This window comes from Camelus ferus, chromosome 16 (assembly GCF_009834535.1).
Source record: "Camelus ferus isolate YT-003-E chromosome 16, BCGSAC_Cfer_1.0, whole genome shotgun sequence".
NCBI lineage: Eukaryota > Metazoa > Chordata > Mammalia > Artiodactyla > Camelidae > Camelus > Camelus ferus.
Window position 1 is genome coordinate 17,499,183 of NC_045711.1, and position 17,735 is coordinate 17,516,917.

General features: G+C 50.9%; 1 protein-coding gene across 2 annotated transcripts; it reads left to right on the forward strand.

The window, feature by feature from the left end:
• Positions 1-607: 607 nt before the first annotated feature.
• Positions 608-8,644, forward strand: CENPV (centromere protein V). Of its 2 annotated transcripts, none has more exons than XR_004326703.1 (5): positions 608-1,065; positions 2,908-3,006; positions 4,264-4,333; positions 7,153-7,355; positions 8,266-8,403. XR_004326703.1 is itself a non-coding variant. In XM_032498911.1 (5 exons), exons 1-5 carry the CDS (start codon positions 695-697, stop codon positions 8,388-8,390), a joined length of 780 nt encoding a protein of 259 aa, XP_032354802.1. In that variant the 5' UTR covers positions 628-694; the 3' UTR covers positions 8,391-8,644. The 2 variants fall into 2 exon arrangements, 1 of the variants encoding a protein (XP_032354802.1); XM_032498911.1 differs by having other exon boundaries at positions 628-1,065; positions 7,241-7,355; positions 8,266-8,644.
• Positions 8,645-17,735: the final 9,091 nt, after the last annotated feature.

Genomic DNA, 17,735 nt, shown 5'->3' on the forward strand with positions numbered 1-17,735 from the left:
TAGAAAAATGAGTAAAAGAAAATGTTATTTCTTTGAAGATATGAATAAAAGAGAGCAACAAAAATGGTTCGGAAAATATTTGGGTTCCATCAGTGGTTCTCTTGATTTTGTCTTTAACCTTTGGTGCTGTGCTGTGCGGAGTTCATTCGTTCATTACATTTAAAAGATATGTGGACCATCGAGATCCTGGAGATGCTGTTTTGTCATCCCGCAGGAAAGGCCACGTGTAAGACCTCTGATTGCAGCTGCTGTTCGCCCGGCAGATACAGGTGCCTGGCCGGTTACGCACGTTAGCTCACGCGGGCGCACTCCCGCCAGGTCGGTCCCGGTCTTGGAGGTGCAGGTGCCCCAGGCCGGCTGCTTGGATGCGGCTGTGGGTTCAGGGGGACCCAGGACTCAGGAAGGTAGGAAGGAGCCCTCGGGGTGCAGAGGGCACGGCGGCGCCAGGGCAGGTGCAAGTAGGCTCGGGCGTCGGCAGCGGAGGCCCGAGGCGCGGTCCCGCGGGGCCTGCAGCTCGGGCGGGCGGGCCGGCTGGCGGGTGTCGGCGCGGTGCGCGGGGCCCCCGGTCAGGTGCGGATCTGGGCTGGGGTCGGGCCGCGGCGGGCGGGCGCAGCGCCCCCTGGGCCGGTGGGGCAGCGGGCGCGCGCCGCGGGGACGCGCAGCGGCAAGGCCTGCGCGCCAGGCTGCGGGAGCCATGCGGCGGGCGAGGAGCGGCGCGGCGGCCAAGCCACGCGGGCAGAACCGGTCAGGGTCCTCCAGGGCCCCCGCGGTCGCCGCCTCGGCCTCCGGCACCGGTCGCGCACGGCGGCCCGCGGGCCAGGCCGGGGGCGGGGGCCGGGCGGCGGCGAGGCAGCCGTCGGCCAAGCGGCAGTCGCCCTCGTCGCCGCGGGCGCAGGAGGCGGGCCCCGGGGAGCCGCCGCCGGAGCCGCCGCTGCCCCCGACCGCGCCCGCGGCGCCCTCGGCGTCCGAGCTGGACCTGGGCGAGCAGAGGGAGCGCTGGGAGACGTTCCAGAAGCGGCAGAGGCTGAGTTTCGAGGGCGCCGCCAAGCTGCTGCTGGACACCTAGTGAGTGCGGCGCGGCCGCGGGCGCGGGCCGGCGCGGGCCCGTAACGGCTCCCGCGGGCGGCTGCGCGGCCGGCCGGACAAAGGCCCTCGCGGGCGGCCACGTCCTCGGGCCGCTTTGTGTGTGCGCACGTGTGTCGGGGAGCGGCGGGCGGGGGCGCGGGGGCCGGCGAGCGGGGGGCCGCCGGGGGCCGGACCCCGTTACTGTTGGCGCCTGCCTGCGCGGGGCCGGGCGGCGGGGCGCGGACGCCGGGGGGGGGGGCGCGGACCCGATGGGGGTTCGGACCCGCCGGACCCGGGCGGGGGTCGGGACGGGGGCGAGGCCCTCGGGGTGGGGGTCCAGGCAGGGCCGAGCCCTCGGAACAGTCGTGCGGCGGCGGAGTGTTGGGGCGCCCTTTCTGCCTCAGGATCCATCATCTTAGGCTAGAAAAACCAAAACAGCCTAACAGTTGCATAACAACCTGAAGATTACTCCTTTTCTTGAACAGGATGTCTCTGTTCTTGTCCCGTAAGAAATTCTCTCCGTTAGGATGCGTCTTCTCAGAGGTGGAATATTTGGTTTTCCTTGTGGTTCACTTTCTGGTTGTTCATCTTGGCTGAGCAGCTTTTATGTGCCTCATCCCGCATTTTCAGCCCCTAAGTTGCGCAGCTCCTGCTTGGTGTTGGAGGTAGAAAGATCTCAGAAACGTGAAACTCAAATTTGAAGTAAACTTTTACTTCAAAACAAACTGGCAAGTGGTCAAGAAAAAAATTTTTAAGTGTTGACATAAAAAAGGAGTTTTTTTAAACCTATCAGATTGGTGCGAGTTACATATATTTGTTGAAAAACCAAAACCCACTAAATTAAAAAATATATATAACTCTTCAAGTTATTGTTCAAACATTATTGTATGGAAAAAACTCTGCAGGAACGTTAGCAAATAATTAGCTGTGGATTCCTTTGGGAGTTAGGAGACTTTCATTTTTAACTATCAAATGTACTGTGAATTTTTCACACGGTTCATTATTTGTGTATGCAGAAAAAATTTAACAGACATCATATTAACGGCTTCAGCTTGTACAGAAACAAATATTCAGTCTTAATAACCAAATAAATGCAAATTAAAACTGTAGCAAGCTAGTGTTCCTGCAATTATTGCTTGAGAAGTTTCAGTGGAATGTTTTCTCGTTCATTACTGACAAGAGTGTTCAGCCCTTTGGGAAGGCAGTTTGATGATATTTGTCAAGTCTTAATAATGTTCAGTTAAGGGCCTGACTCACATACAGTAAGTTTTAAGAGGATTAAAATTTTCTGTAATGTATGGATAGCTCTGTAAAGTCACGTATATGCGAGATACCAGAGGGGAGCCTTTTGTTAACTTTCTCAGAAGGCACTTCCGAGCCACTAGGCTCGGTTTGTTCACAGCAGCCTGTACCAGCTTTATCCCAGTCACGTAAATATTTTTGGGTTTAATTTGTTTGATGGCTGCGTCAGGTCTGTGCGGCCGGGAGCCACGACGGCTGTGTCCTGTTCACTGCGCTCTCCCTGGTGCCTAACTGCTAAAAAAATCTTAGTATCTGCCATATAAATAAAAGTGTTCAGGTGGCTGGATTAGGATCCTCCACTCAGTTCCCCTTTCCCATGCTTTTGGAATGCCTTGCTCTGAGATTTAACAAAATAGAAGAAATGGAAAGCAGAGCTCATGGGCAAAGAAGGTGCCGAATCCTTACGGTCCCTCCTCAAAAGCAGAAGTGGGTCTGGTTGTCTTGTAAAGACTTCTGTCCTGTCTTGCTTCTTTCTTTCAACAATGGCCTGGCTCTTAAGACTAAGATGACCCTTACCTTCCCGATTTTTGTTCCATTCAGCGAATACCAGGGCCTGGTGAAACACACTGGAGGCTGCCACTGTGGAGCGGTTCGATTTGAAGTTTGGGCCTCAGCAGACCTGCACATCTTTGACTGCAAGTGAGTGTTTCCTCTTTGCACGTGGCTTACGAGGACGTAAGGGTTAAAGGGCGAGGGTGCCTCAGCGTTGCCTGGGCAGTCGGGGTACAGGTGAAGCAACACTGGTGACATCTGGTAATTGGCAGAATCGGGCGATGGGTATGTAAGGGTTCGTGTTCTGTTCTTTTTCTTTTTGTACGTGCTAGATGTTTTCAATAATAACATTTGTTTTAGAGATGGGGAGGCTAAAAATAACAGAGACACAGCTCGGTCCTGCAGCACAGCCCAGCCCCAGGGGACACGGAGGCTTGTGCCTGGCAGTGTCCCCCACAGACAAGTGCCTGGCAGTGTCCCCCACAGACAAGTGCCACGGGTTGGGGTGGGGAGTGGTTACCTGGAGACTGTCTGGCTGGGCGCTGATGAAAATCCTCAGGCAGAGTCCTTGGGAGTCCGGAGTTGGCGAGGTGAGGGCATGTCCACCTGGAAGCTCACCGCTTTCCCCGCCACCTGGGCCCGTTCCTCCAGGTGAGGCGGGTGATGCTCCCAGGGTCTGTGGGGCCTGCTGCCAGCCCTGCCTGGCTGCTGTGATGGGACAGGGACTGCAGGCTCTGACTTGGGGGCCCACACTTGGCATGGAACTAGTTACTCAAGAGTACCCAGTCCTTTCTGCCCCGAGGTGGTGTGGCACCTGAATTCTATGTGATAATAAATACCATGGAATTCCTCCAGGAGGGAACTGACCGGGCGACTGACAGTGCAGTCCAGACTGAAGAGCAGCACCGTGGAGTAATTTTTTAGAGGAGTCTATATGCAATTAGGATTTTTTACAAGGTGGACTGAAAAGAAGGGATCTAGATTTAAGTCTAAGATGTAATTCTGAGGCCTGTTTGACAGGGAGCTGGGCTTTCTGTGGTGTGCAGATGAGGAAGGAGGGAATCCTAGCCCCCCCGTCCACTTCTGGTGAGGCTTCCGCAGAGGCAGCGGATTGTGGCTCTGCCTGATGCTTGTTTTCTAAGTGTCCCAGGATCCAGCGGTTCCCTGTGCTGTCATGGACCGGGCTGGAGCGTGGTTCTTCTGGTCCTGCTTTTCTGAGGGGAAAACCAGCGGAGCAGAGGCCCAGGCGGTCAGCCCACCTGCCCGAGCTGCCCTCCCCTGGGTGGCGCTCAGAGGGGCTTCCCCGGGGGTCAGCTGGCTGTCGGGACGTGGCAGGTAGGGCCCCAGGTGCTCAGGGGTGCAGATGGTCGTCACGGTGTGGGGTCTGCTCTTGTCTTTCTGTAGCTGCAGCATTTGCAAGAAGAAGCAGAATAGACACTTCATCGTCCCTGCCTCTCGCTTCAAGCTCCTGAAGGTGGGTGCTGGGGCGGGGGCGGGGCCTGGCCTGCAAGAGGGTGGGGAGCCGTCGGGGGCCCCTGGGAGCTTTACTTTCCCTCATCACCCAGGTTTCAGGCTTATTTTTAAAAGGTTATGTTATCTTTCTCCTTTACATTTTGGATGCATGTTTGATATTATGGTGGAAACATGTACAAACAGAGAATCAAAAACTAAATAAGCCCACCCAGACCCTCTCAGCCAGAGGCAGCCTCTGCTGCGCTGGGGCGTGTCCTCACGTAGTATCTCGTGCACAGGTGAGCCCATCTGAATGTATCACACGTGTTTCTACTAAAGCAGAATTTTACCTTTTTCGCTGTTGTATAATTGCCTTTTATCATTTCCCAGTGAAAAAGAAATGATTAAAAAATTTTAACTTTCTTATTTGGGGGAAATTTTGGTGCTTGGTACAAAATGTGAAAGGTGCAGAGGTGCATATACAGCGAGGTCTCCCTCCACAGTCCCTCAGCCCCCACCTCTTCCTCCCCGACTGCCATTTCTTGGTTTACTTAAACGATTATGCCTGTGTTTGCAGCATATTTTGTTTTGCTTTTTTGCTTTTGGTTTCTTTTTGTGGGGGCGGTCATTAGGTTTATTAATTTTGATGGAGGGACTGGGGCCCGAACCCAGGACCTCATGCATGCTAAGCGCGCGCTCTGCCCCTGCTCTGTACGCTCCCCCCGCATGTTTTGTTGTATGAATGTACCACAGGCAATTTTCTACATTTGAACTTCCAGGTTGAGTGCAATTTTTTTTTTCAGTTATAAACAATGCTGTCTCCTTGTATATAAATCTTTGACAGTTTAGAAATTCTATCTCTGGGTCAGTTCTCTTAGAAGTGAACTCTCTGGTGGAGGAATACACACTGCTAAACAAGGCGGGCACCCTGCTTGGTGGGCTGGCCCGGGCTCCTCTCTGCTCCAGCGCAGCGGTCGGTCCGTGGTGGCATCCCGCACTAGCTCGGGAGGACCTCCCGGAGCCGCCTCTGGTCACGTCTGACCAGCCTCGTGGCTTTGGCATCGAGTGGACATGCAGGGAGGAGAGGCTAACTGAGATTTAATCCCAGGCGCTTTGGGCCAGTCTGTCTCCTGTTCCTCGTCTGCCCTTGAGATTTTGCTTGCGTGTCTGGCGGGGGCAGGTGGGCAGCGGACCTCCTGTCTTTCTTGTGAACCCAGAAGAATGCCCGCTGGGGGCTGTGGCCCCGAGCACCCGTGCAGGTGGTTCCTGAAGACGCTGGGTGTGGCTGTTGGCTGTCAGTCTTGGAATTGAATTTCTCTTTTTTTTCCCTTCCATGGGCCTGCTTATCAGTCATTTCCCCGGTGCCCCAGAGCTCTGTTCTCTGCTTTGGCCCGGCCTGTTGAAGGAGCAATTTTCTGTTCTTTTAAATTAAGTTCAGAACTCACTCCTTGATTCAGCAGTGTTTATGGGGCACCTGCTGTGTGTTGGGCACTGTTCAGCCGAAACCCGGCAGGTGACATCAGAGACAAGGCCCTTGTCCTCCAGAAGCTTCTGTCTCATGGAGGGAGACGGATGGGTGAGGAAAGGGCCGGAAGCGCTGTGTAGAGAGTGAAGGCGGGCCGCGCAATGGAGGATGGCCGCGGGGCTGGGTCGGATGGGTTAGGAAGGCCCCTCTGGGGACCTGTAGGTTTCGGTGATGGAGGTGTGTGGGGTCTTGGTAGGAAGAGTGTTTCGGGCCTCGGCCATGTGCGGTGCAGGGGGCACATGCTCAGTACATTCCAAGGAGCTGAGCAGTGTCCCGGGGCTGGAGGGTGGTCGGCTCCTCATGCCTCCTGACCGTTTCTTGGGGAAAAGTGTGCAGACAGCTAACTCTGGGTGGTTTGGGCCCACTTGGCTGCTCTTTGTGCTGTGCTGGTTGCGGGGGGAGGAGAGGCCCCTCGGAGCGGCTTTCCACGCAGCTCGGAGCTCTGAGGGCTGTTCCCCTGGGGTGGGGCTCAGGAGACCACCCACCCCGTGTCTCCCCAAGGTGGATCTTGGTTATTTCTTTTAATGCACGTGCCAGGATACATGCTGTTTAAAGTCAGGAGTGGTAGCATGCTGCACGGGCTGTTTAAGCCTTGCTTTTTCACTTGGTTTTGGGACTCCAGGGATGGTCTCATTAGTGTTTGTAAGTAGCGCTGCCTCATTCTTTCCAGAACTTGTGGGGGCTCCATTTAGGCCTGTGATTGTTAGTGTTCAGCCTTTTCAGATGGCGTGTTAACATCTACGTATACACATCATTGGGTAAAATACGGAATTTTAATTGTAGAGCACATTTCTAGACGTGGAGTTGATGTGTGAAAGAATATGTGCACTTTTTAAATTTTGATGGATGTTCCCAAATCTTATGAATTTACATTCCCACGACTTACACACAAGAATGCGTGTTTCTCCGCACACTCAGTGCCGAGGTAGCTAACTGTAATGTTTGCCCCTGACAGTGAAAAATACCTCGGTGCAGTTCATGAGAGTGAATATCGCGTCCTTGGTGAGAGAGATCCGTTTTCCCTGTTCGAATTGTCCACTGAGGACAGTAGCCCCCTGTCTGTGACGCCTGGCGGGATCCTTTCCCAGTTGGTTCTTTGTGGATGAGTTCGCGTCCAGCCAGTGTGTTCTCGAGGCCTTGAGCAGGCTGTCTGGGGACACTGGGGGCCAGCCCCTCGGTTGACATCCCCCCGCTCAGGCCGGGGAGACAGGAGAGCTTGAGGCCAGGAGTGGTGTGTGCAGCCGGCCTGAGGGGCCCTGAGCTGTCGCCCTCCAGACCCACATGTGTCTGGGCCGTGCCGTCGGGCCTGTCCTCAGGTTGGACGCGCTCGTGATCCCGAGAGCCTGGCGAGAGGGCTTTGTGTTTCTGAAGTGACAGCAGAGCCTCTTCGTCCATCTGCCCCAGGGAGCCGACAGCATCACCACGTACACGTTCAACACCCACAAGGCACAGCACACCTTCTGTAAGAGATGCGGCGTCCAGAGCTTCTACTCCCCCCGCTCCAACCCCGGAGGCTTCGGTACGTGCGCACCATGCCCTGAGCCGCCCGCCTGCCGGGGCCGAGATGTGGTAGGGAAGGTGGCACTGGCTCCTGCCCAGGCAGCTGGGCCCCCTCACAGGCCTGTTTTAGAGGAGCAGGGCCCTCTTTTCGAACGATGGGCCGTGAGCTGGCCCTGGCCCTCGGAGATCATGCTGGTGCGGCTGGGCCGATGCTGCGGGTGGAGAGGGGAGGGAGAGGAGAGGCCTGGGGGCACAAGGGAGTGCAGGAGGCCAGACTGTTCAGAACACAGACCGGAGAGCCCAGGGCCCCCTTCAGGTCCTGCTGGGATGGTGGGGAACAGCCCTTAGGCCGCCTGACCCCAGCTGCGGTGTGAGTTGGAGGGAGTCGCAGTGGAAGGTGTTCCTGGAGTCTCGCTCCCTGTGCAGACGAAGCCTCTGGACCTGCAGCCACTGTGGCGCCCCAAGCCCATGGAGGGTGGGGGTGGTTGTGACACCACCCTGCAGCTCCTGTGCACCCTCATCTGTCGTGTGGAGTCCTCCCTGCCGACCCGAGGCTCAGGAATGGCGTTTGGGGAGTAAAATCTGCACAGATGGGAGTAGCTAGTGCCCAGGGAGTTACCCTGGGCAAGGCCTGGGAAAGGCCAGTGAATTCTTCAGGCTACCCGCCAGTGACGGCTCCAGGCTTGAGTCCTTCTGCTCTTTTGTGCTCCCAGCGTTGTTTGAGTGATGTCGGCCGTGGCCATCCCTGGTCCAGGAAGTCGGGCCCCCATGTGAGAGATGGAGGGGCCGGAGGGTCACTCAGAGAGCCTGGTTCGCACAGACACTGGCAGGACGCTGGCAGGACGCTGGCAGGCGCGGGTTTGTCCCAAAGCCTGTCCGTGCCTGGTCTCACTCCTGCCAGGGGCGCTTTCTCTGTGCTGCCCCTGCAGGAATCGCCCCCCACTGCCTGGACGAGGGCACTGTGCGGAGCGTGGTCGTTGAGGAGTTCAACGGCAGTGACTGGGAAAAGGCCATGAAGGAGCACAAGACCATCAAGAACATGTCTAAGGAGTGAGCCCGCCCGCCGTCCTGGGAGGTGGAGCGCCGGCCCCCGGCCCGCTGTCCCCGCCGCCCCCGGCTGTGGCCCCACCGGCCAGGTCACCGGCCTCTGCGGCTTGCTGCAGCCGCCAGTGTCTTCAGGCAGCTCTTGTCCTTCCTCAGCTCAGATTTTGACATAGGCTAGTTGACAACCTTCTATTTCTTCCCGATTTTTGTGTAATCTTTTAGAAAAATAAATATTTTTAACATTAAAGCAGTTACTGTGGTTAATCATTTTCTTTGTACTTTGGTTCTGCTTCTAAGGCCGTCGTTTTACAGCAGATGCTTACTGAGCGCCGGTAAGATGCTCGCAGCCAAACGAGGAGCCGGACGGGCCGTTGTCAGGTGTCGGGGCCAGCGTCGGAAAGATCCGTGAGCCTGGGGGTTCAGAGGAGGGGGCTGGTCACGGGAGACGCAGGGGGAGTGTGACTGGGTGACCGGCGTCTTCTGTTTTTTAAGGTAGATCTCATCTAATTTCTTTTTTAAAAATTGCAGTAAAATACACGTGACGCGAAGCGGCCCCTCTTCGCCGTTCTCAGGCGCGCGGCGCGGCGGGGCTGGGTACCTTCACGCTGTTGTGCTGCCGGTTTCCAGAACGCTTCATTTTGCAAAACTGAACCTCTACCCAGAAACGACCACTTTGTATTTTTAAAGGAAGCAAGAATCAGGAAGAAGGGAGGGGTCTCTGAACAGAGTTGGGGTGCACAGTGAGGCGGCCGATTTGGAGACTTGGGGTGGGAGGAAGTGGTAGGTCAGAAAAGCGGGGTGAAGCCGGCGTGGACGGCCTTTGGTGTCTCTCACAGGCGCCGGGAAGCCCCGAACAGCTGCGAACGGTCTGTTGCCTGGTTCTTGTTTCCCGTTGCTCCGTATCAGTCAGTGCTTTTCATTACAAGAAGATGCTTTCCCAAAGCATTCTTTCCTGACCAAGTCCCAGGTATGCACGTACTGGCAAATGTTTAGTAAGTACTTGCTCTTTGCTTTAGGAACGTGAACCATGAAATGATCTGTGAGGCAGAGCAGACAGGGAAAAAGGGAGAGGAAATACAGGTGGACGGCGCCCTGTGTGGTCACCGTGTCAGCTGACAGCCCCGCTGAGACTTTTCGGTGGGAAGGGGGAAGGAGCTGGTGAAAATTACGCGGATGAGACCTGAGCATATCCTGGTGCGGTGACTGTCCCCTCCGACCTGCCTTTCCTGCTGCAGTAGCATGTAAAGCACACAGTTTCCTGTCTTTCTTAAAAACGTAAGTGGCATCTCACGTACGTTCTGTTCTGCAACCTGCATTTTTGCTTGCAGACATCTTGACCTCACTTCAGCAGACGCAGTCTCTTTACTGGTAGCTGCGTGGGACGCAGAGTATGGGTCTGGTCTGCTTAACCATCTTTTTTTTTTTATGGAAACTGAGATTTCCTGTTTCCTTTACAATAGTGTTGACATTCTTTTAAATGCCTCTTTGTACATGTGTGTTTTTTGAGGCTGTGCAAGAGCAATTGCTGGGCTGAAGGTGTGCGTATTTTAAACAGTAGAAGTGCTAAGTTTCCCACAGAAACCAGCCTCTGAAATGCCTGTCAGCCTGTCAGCAGCAGCGCCCTCACCAGCACTTGATGTTGTCAGTCTTTTAATTGTGACCAAACTGTTGGGCAAAACATTTTTTTCTTAAGTTTCCATTTTCCTTATTAACTATGAGAAATAAGCATCTTTCCTGTTTTTTGACCATTTTTATTTCCTGTCCTGTCAGTTGCTTGCTCTCGTCTGTTTTTCTTGGGGGCTATTTTTTGTTTCATCCACATGTTAAAAAAATTAGTAAGTAATGTGTTTCAGGTACTATCTTTGAAAATTAATTTTTGGAGCTCTGTATGTTCAGATATACATCCTGTTATAAATGTCACAAATACTCTTTTTCAGTCTGTCGCTGTTATAACTTTATTAGGGTTTTAGGTTTTGAAAGGCTCAAATTTATCAGTCTTTTTTTCCCCTTTTCTTTATGGCAATCTGACTTTACTGGGATTTTTTAAAGTTTTTTTTTTGAGGGGGTAATTAGGTTTGTTTGTTTGTTTATTTTTAAATGGAGGGACCAGGGCTTGAACCCAGGACCTCGTGCACGCTAAGCACGCGCGCGTCCCCTAGATTTTACTCTACGACTCTCATAGTCTTTGGTGGCTTTTTTTTTCTCTCTTTAATCCAACAGATAGGTCTTTAATCTGTCTTAATTTTTTTCTTTCTGAGTGGCTTTTATTTTTGCCTTTGTCAGCAGTATGAGGTAGGGTTTAGCCCCCACCGAAGCGGATAACCACCAAATCAGCTCTCCTGCTGGCAGACCCTCCACCCCCGCTGGCTCAGAGCACTGCTGTTTTCTACAGGAGGTGGTTTCCTGACACTTCATTTGTTTTCTCAATTTATTTTTCCAAAGTCCCACAAATACCAGAGGGTTTTAAATGCAGAAAGCTTTATCGTGTGCTTTTTAAAAAATCTGATAGAATAAAGCTTCCTTACTATTTTTTGATCAGTTTGTTTTCCAGATGAACTTGAGAATGGGTGTAACGAGTGCCATATAAAGTCCTGTCTGGATATGGTTGCGAGTGTATCAAATTTATAAATTAACTTGGGGGACAGGCCTCTGGACAGTGCTTACTTGTGGTCTGGGAGGGTGGGCCATCCCACTGGCCAGCTTTGTTCTCTTGCGTTCCTCTGTTGAGTTCCCTGCTCTCCGTGTGGAAGGTGGCTAAGTGGCCCGTCTTGTGTCAGGCTTGTTCCCGGGTATCTTACAGCTTTCCTGTCGTTCTTGTGAACAGGATCTCCTTTTAGCCTTTGCAGCTGGTTACTGCTGGTGGAGAGGAGGGCTGCTGTGTTTGGTGTGTGACATTTTTATCCGGCCACTTGTTGAATTTCCGGTGACTTTCCTGGAAGCATCCCTTGCAGGGAGGTCCCGGCAGAAGCTGGAACAGCCCCTGGGCCCCGAGTGGAAACTCCCAGCTGGAGCCTCCAGCCTTCAGGTTAGAAACTGGTATTTCCCCACTTGCTTGGGGCTCAGAGAAAGCAAGGGTTTGGTGCCGGCCAGGAGCAGCTCTGCTAGGACTGTGACTTGGAGTGTCGGGTACCATCGGACGCAGCCTGGCACCTGTCACTGTCCTTCTGGTCATGGCCAGGAAGCTGCCTCTCGGGTTGTCTTCCCCTGCGTGCTCCGTGTTACCCCTGTGTGGTACAGCCGAGTTCATGAAGGAAGGAGACGTCCTGCAGGCAACAGGCGCCTCTCAGGACAGGCTCCCCAAGCTGCACTGGGGGAGTCCCAGCGCTGGGAATCTTATAGGATCTGTCTTTCCTGAAATCAGCCTTCACTCCTGTGAAGCCCAGGACACAGGGCCAGTGCTGCATCTGTGACAGATGAGAAACTCAGGGGTGGACTGTCGACCCCCTACTCTCCCGCCATCGCCCCCCTCCAGCCGGGAGGGCAGCGCAGGTATCAGGACGCAGGCGTTGCCGGCCAGGCTCCCGGAGAGCACGCTGTGGCTGCTGCTTGGCGTCTCCTTCTAGGCACGAGGCTGCCACTGCGATCACCCCCATCGACCAGACCCAGACCAGCGGGAGAAACGACACCCGCAGTTCTGAACTCGTGGGCTCGGATGAGCTGTGGGGCACTGGGACTCTTTCCCTTGGCCTCGCGGCCCCCCAGACTCCTCCTCAGACCCTCCCCTAATCGGACCACATGTTATCAAGCTTTTCTTTTCATTTTTTATTGTTTTAGAGGAGGTACTGGCCTTGAACCTAGGACCTCGTGCATGCTAAGCATGCACTCCACCACTGAGCTACACCCCCCTCCCCACATCCAGCTTTTAATCACTGAAGTCGACTCCACTTCATGTGGGTTTTCCTTGCAACACTGTCAACACGGGACAGGAGCCCCCGGCAGGGGTATGGGTACAGGCAGGATTCAAATTTGACCAAGACCTTAATACTCTGATCAAACTAGAGCTATGTTTTTCTGGATTTTTTTTCATGCTGTTCTCTCTCTTTTTTAAGTTGAAGTATAGTCAGTTTACAGCATTGTGTCAGTTTCTGGGGTGCAGCATAATGGAGAGCTGTGTCTTCTCCTCGGCGTCTTGTGGGTCCGAAACATGAACACCATGTGGACCCTGTGGCTCGTCCGTCCTGTTCTGTCTGTCTCTCCGTCTGGTTTGCCTGGCTCACTTTCCGTAGGACTCACCGACCTTACACGTTCTCTTTGTGCCAGTGAACTTGATGCTTTTCACCACTGATGGACGGCTCGGGTGGTCTCCGGGGAAAGGTGCCTTCTCCAGGAAGTGCTCCAGGTGGTCCATGGAGGTGTGGGAAGAAAATGTTGGCATTTATATTTATCCCTTTAGCATTTCTTTGTGAGTGTGTGTTTTGTAAGGTATTATTGAGAAGTCAGAGTCAGGAGATCCTTGCTCCAGCCTGTTGACTGTTTTCCCTCTGATCGGGGCTGCACGTCACACATCTGTGCATCTTTGTGCTAGTTTCAATGCCCTGAGGGTAAATGTATGCAGGGTCAAGGGATACAGATGAACATTGTAAAGATTTGTGACAGCAGCAAGTGTGTCTGCTCCCTCACCTGCAGGACACGGGCCATCACTGTTTATTGACATCTTTGCAAATTAGACATGTGAAACGGCATTTTCGAGTAGTATGTGTTTCTTTAATAGTAGTGGGATTTTTTTCCCGCATTGGGTGCCTGTGTGTCTCGGGACGGGTCGGGGGGCGACCCATCCAGGTTCTCTGCTCCCTCCATTCCCCTCCCTGGAAACCTGTCCCTCTAATGCAGTCACCACCTTCAGTGAAAGATGGATTTTCATCTTTGCTTGAATTTGCACGCCCCGGCAACTGCTGAGGCTGAATAGCTTTTCATGTTCATTGGCCATTTGGATCTCATCTGTTGTGAATTTTCTATCCTTGATCCATTTTTTTTTCTTTTGAGCTGTTTTCTTATCAGTCTTTATATGTTAGGGATGTTAACACATCTGTATGTAATACCTGTTAATTTCAGAAACTTGTGCAATATCTCGTTTTTTTCCCTCTGCATTTTATGAGTTTCCAGCCTAGTCTGGTCAGGTCTGCCCCAATCCAAGGTATGTACACATTTAGTCTCTCAAGTTTCTTGAATGATACTTTGATTGTTTTGACTTTTATATATAAATCTATACTTCGTGTACAATGCACTTTTGTATTTGGCATAACTTACGGAGTCTTTGCTTTCTTACAAATGCCTGACCAACCACCCTGAAACTGTTCATTAATGTTTTCTCCACTGAGTTAAAATGCCCTCGTTCACCGTATGGTAGTTCGCATATAATTTGGATGTCTGTCTTCGTTTTCTCTTCGTTCAGCATCTGTCTACTCCTGTGCTTGTGTCATTCTGCTTTGGTTAAAAGGGGTGATAAGTTTTAAAGATAGAAAGGCAGGCCTCATCTCTCCATCATTTTTAATATTTCTATTTTGGCTTTTCTTGGACATTTCTTCTTCTAATATATTTTTTAAATGATTTTATCCAGGTCCAAAGAAAATCCATTGTGATTCTGACTGCAACAACATTACATTTATATATTAACTTTGTAAGAATGGGAATTAATGAATGCAAATACATAAATTTATAAATTGGAACTTGTATATACTATATATATTTGGTGGTATCCAGCTTATTAACTTCGTAAGGATTTTATATTAAATCTGTCAAGGAACATGGTACGATTCTCCATTTATTCAGGTCTTATTTTATGTCCTGCGTTAATTTTTTTTTAACTTTTGAAAACTATGTTTAAAGTAGAAGCAGTAAGCACTAAAACTGGGTTATAATACAAATAAGATTTGTACTCTGTAGAACTCACTAGGCCAGCAGGTCGGGTGAGTATCACCAGGTTCAGGGAGGGATGCCAACTTTATCATGTGTGTATCCTTAGAGAGAGCTAGAACATTTTAATGCAATCTTATTTTCACACTATTTCTTAAATTGAGATATAATTCATGTAGCATAAAATTAAGCCTTTCAATTCGTAGCACCCAGTGGTTTTTAGTATATTCACAAGGTTGTCCAGCCTTCACCACTGTCAGTTACAGAACACTTCACCCCAAAAAAGAATCTCCATACTAATTAGCAGTCACTCCTTTCCCCCAACCCCCAAGCCTGGAAAACACTAATCTACTTTGTCTCTGTGGATTTGCCTGTTCTGGACATTTTATATAAATGGAATCTACAGCATGTGGCCTTTTGTGTCTGGCTTATTTCACAGGCATGGTGGTTTCAAAGTTCTTCCTTGCTGTTGCACATGTCAACACTTTATTTCTTTTCACGGCTGAATAATAAACAAAATGGCGTATTTTGTTTGTCTTTTCATCGGTTGGTGGACATTTGGGTTGTTTCCCCTTTTTGGCTGTTAGGAATAACGCTGCTGTGAACCCTTGTTCACAAGTTTTTGTGTGGGTGTACGTTTTCAGTTCTCTTGGGTACAGACCTCGGAGTGGAATTGCTGGGTCTGATGGCGAATCTTTAAGTTGCTGAGGAAGAGTGAAAGTGTTTTCCACAGCAGCTGTGCCATTTTACATTCCCACAGTGATGCATGAGGGTTCCAGTTTCTCCGTATGCTCAACAACGCATGCTATTTTCTGTGATGGTTGGTTTTAATCAGAGCCATCCTGGTGGGCATGAAGTAGTGTCACTGGCTTTGAATGCATTTCCTTGTGACTGATGATGTTCTTGTGCTTGTTGGCCGTTTGAAAACCTTCTTAGAGAAATGTATATTCAGGTATTTTGCCCGTCTTTTAATTAGGTTGTCTTTTTGTTGTTGAGCCGTAGGAGTTCCTCGTATCTTCCAGATACGAGGCCCTTGTCAGGCGCCTGGTTTGCCGATACTTTTTCCCATTTCACTTTCTTGATAGTGTCCTTGGATGCACAAAGGTTTCTATTTTTTTCTTTCGTTGCTTGGACTTTTGGTGTCACGTTTAAGAAACTGTTGCCTGATCCAAGGTCACAAAGATGAAGGTGTGTGTTTCCTTCTGGAGTCGTACAGCTGTGTAGTTTTAGCTCTTACATTTACGTCTCTGTAGTAATTGTTTTGGCTTCCGAGTCTCCCGCAATTCCATGTGGTTTTAGGATCAGTTTGTCAATTTCTGCAAAAAAGACAGAGTTTTAATAGTGACTGTAAGATTTAGACGGGTCTGATTCCTTCACGTGGGACGTATTCCTGGGTATTTTACAGTCTTGCAGTTGATGACAGTGGGATTTTTTTTCCCATTTTCATTTCTGTCGCATTATTGCCAGTTGAAAACAGTTACTGATCTTTGTAAAGACACCTGTTATGCGGCTGCCTCACCCAATTCCCTCATTTGTTATAGTAGATTTTATTGACATCTCCTGGGTGTCTGAAAGTAAGCCGTGTCTTCCAGTCCTTCTACCAGTTATTTTATTGTTCTGTCTACTCGATCAGCTTCACCCTTCAGAACAACCTTGATGAGCATGGCGATGACAGCTTACCTTTCTACCTTGTCCACGAAGTTCTAGGCAGTAGGTTTTGGTAAACAGTCTGTATTTAAGTTGGCTTTTTTTCCCCTATTTTTCTTAAAAGTTGTTGTTAGGACAAGTGACTGAATTTTGTTATCTTTCAGCACCTACACAGAAAAGAATATGGTTCTTCTTAGCTTGTTGATGTGGTGAGTTACGCTGGCGGATCTCCCCAGGCGGACCCATCCTTGCGTCCTGGAGTAGCACCTGCTTGGTTGTGGAGCAGCAACTCCTTCACAGTTTTACATACACATTCACAAACAGAGCTGCCAGTTTCCTTCCTTTTGTGCTGTCCCACGTTCTGTTACCTCGTCTGTGAACTGCAGTGCTCTTCTATCAAATTTACACTCTAAATAATACTGGGACTATTTTTAGATGCTTAAGACCATCTAGACCAGGAACCTGTACAAAATCTGTTGTAGTTGTCTTCCTGCTTTCTTCTGTGGTCACTGGGGCTGTTCCCTTCCACGTTTTAATTTCAGTCCTGTCAAACCTGTTGGTAAAGGGCCTGCTATCAGACGCCGCCTACTTCTCCTTCCCTGTCTAGTTCTGTTCTCAAACGTGGATCCTGGGGGGTGGGGTGGGAGGGGCTTGGAGGTGACCCCTGGCTGGGACTTAGTTTCCTGAGAGCATTTTTTACTTTGTGCGTGTCCAGCATAAGGAGGGTGAAGCTTCCCCGTGGAGGGAGACAGCCACCCCATCAGCATCGTCCATCCGGGGGTCCAGCCCTAACAGCCTGGCTCCTCCCCCTCTTCTCCCACCCCCGCCTGGCCTCGTGCCCCCCGGCCTTGCCGCTGGTCCCCAGCATCTTGCTGCGCAGGTGCCCCTCCCTGCACCCCTCCTAGACTCGGCCAAGAAAGCAGGAGAGCTGCCTGCCCAGGCGCCCCGACCTCCTTCGGGTCTTGGGTGCATGAGCTTGATGCGGACTCCCAGGAAGGTGAGAGATACTGACCTGCATTCATCTTGCAGTGATGTGACCCTGCGTCTCATGGGATCCATGTGTTTGGACCCCATTTGAGAGCCTAGGTGGGGTCTGGCAGATGTCAAACATTTACTAGGAAGGCTTCCGATTCCTTCAGATGCTCAGTGTCGTCACCCTGGACTAGCACACTTACCATTTCTCAGTCTTGCCCATGCCTGTGGCTCTCATATCCATTCTGTTCCCAACAACGGCACATCTGTCTTCTGTTTCTGAATTGGACTTGACAGGTGTTGGCCTATTTGATTTTGCAAAGAAAACTTACCCTTGCCACAGTTTTTTTGGTTTTGCTTCTTTTTGTTTTTCGTCTGTGTTACGTCCCTCTCCCTGCTGGTTTACACTGTTGGTTTTCTTAAACTGAATTGTCTGTTTCACTTATTTTCAATCATTTTGAAAAATAAAAGTATTTAAGGCTATAAGTTACCTGAATACAGGTTCCATATAAGGTGTAAGATTTTTACTTTCCAGATAGTTTGTAATTTCCTCTTTGATCTGGGGGTCATTCAGGGGACAGTCTCTTGGTTTCTAAGTAGGTTTTTTTCGTCATTGCATAATTTTATTGAATGTTACTCGATTATGATCCAAGAATGCGGCCTGTAAAGTCTACTGTGGGGCATTTATTAAGGATTTCTTGGTGGCTGATAAATAATTGAGTTCTGTAAATATTCTATCATATAAGAAGTGATCACTGACTTTAGGTTCCTTCTGTTATTTAAACGCTGCGTGTTTTTGCCAGTTGGACTTGTCAGAATTCTGGAAGACTGTTCCTGGGTTGTTTGTGAAGAACCTGCATTTCCAGGAGCTCTGGCCCCAGGT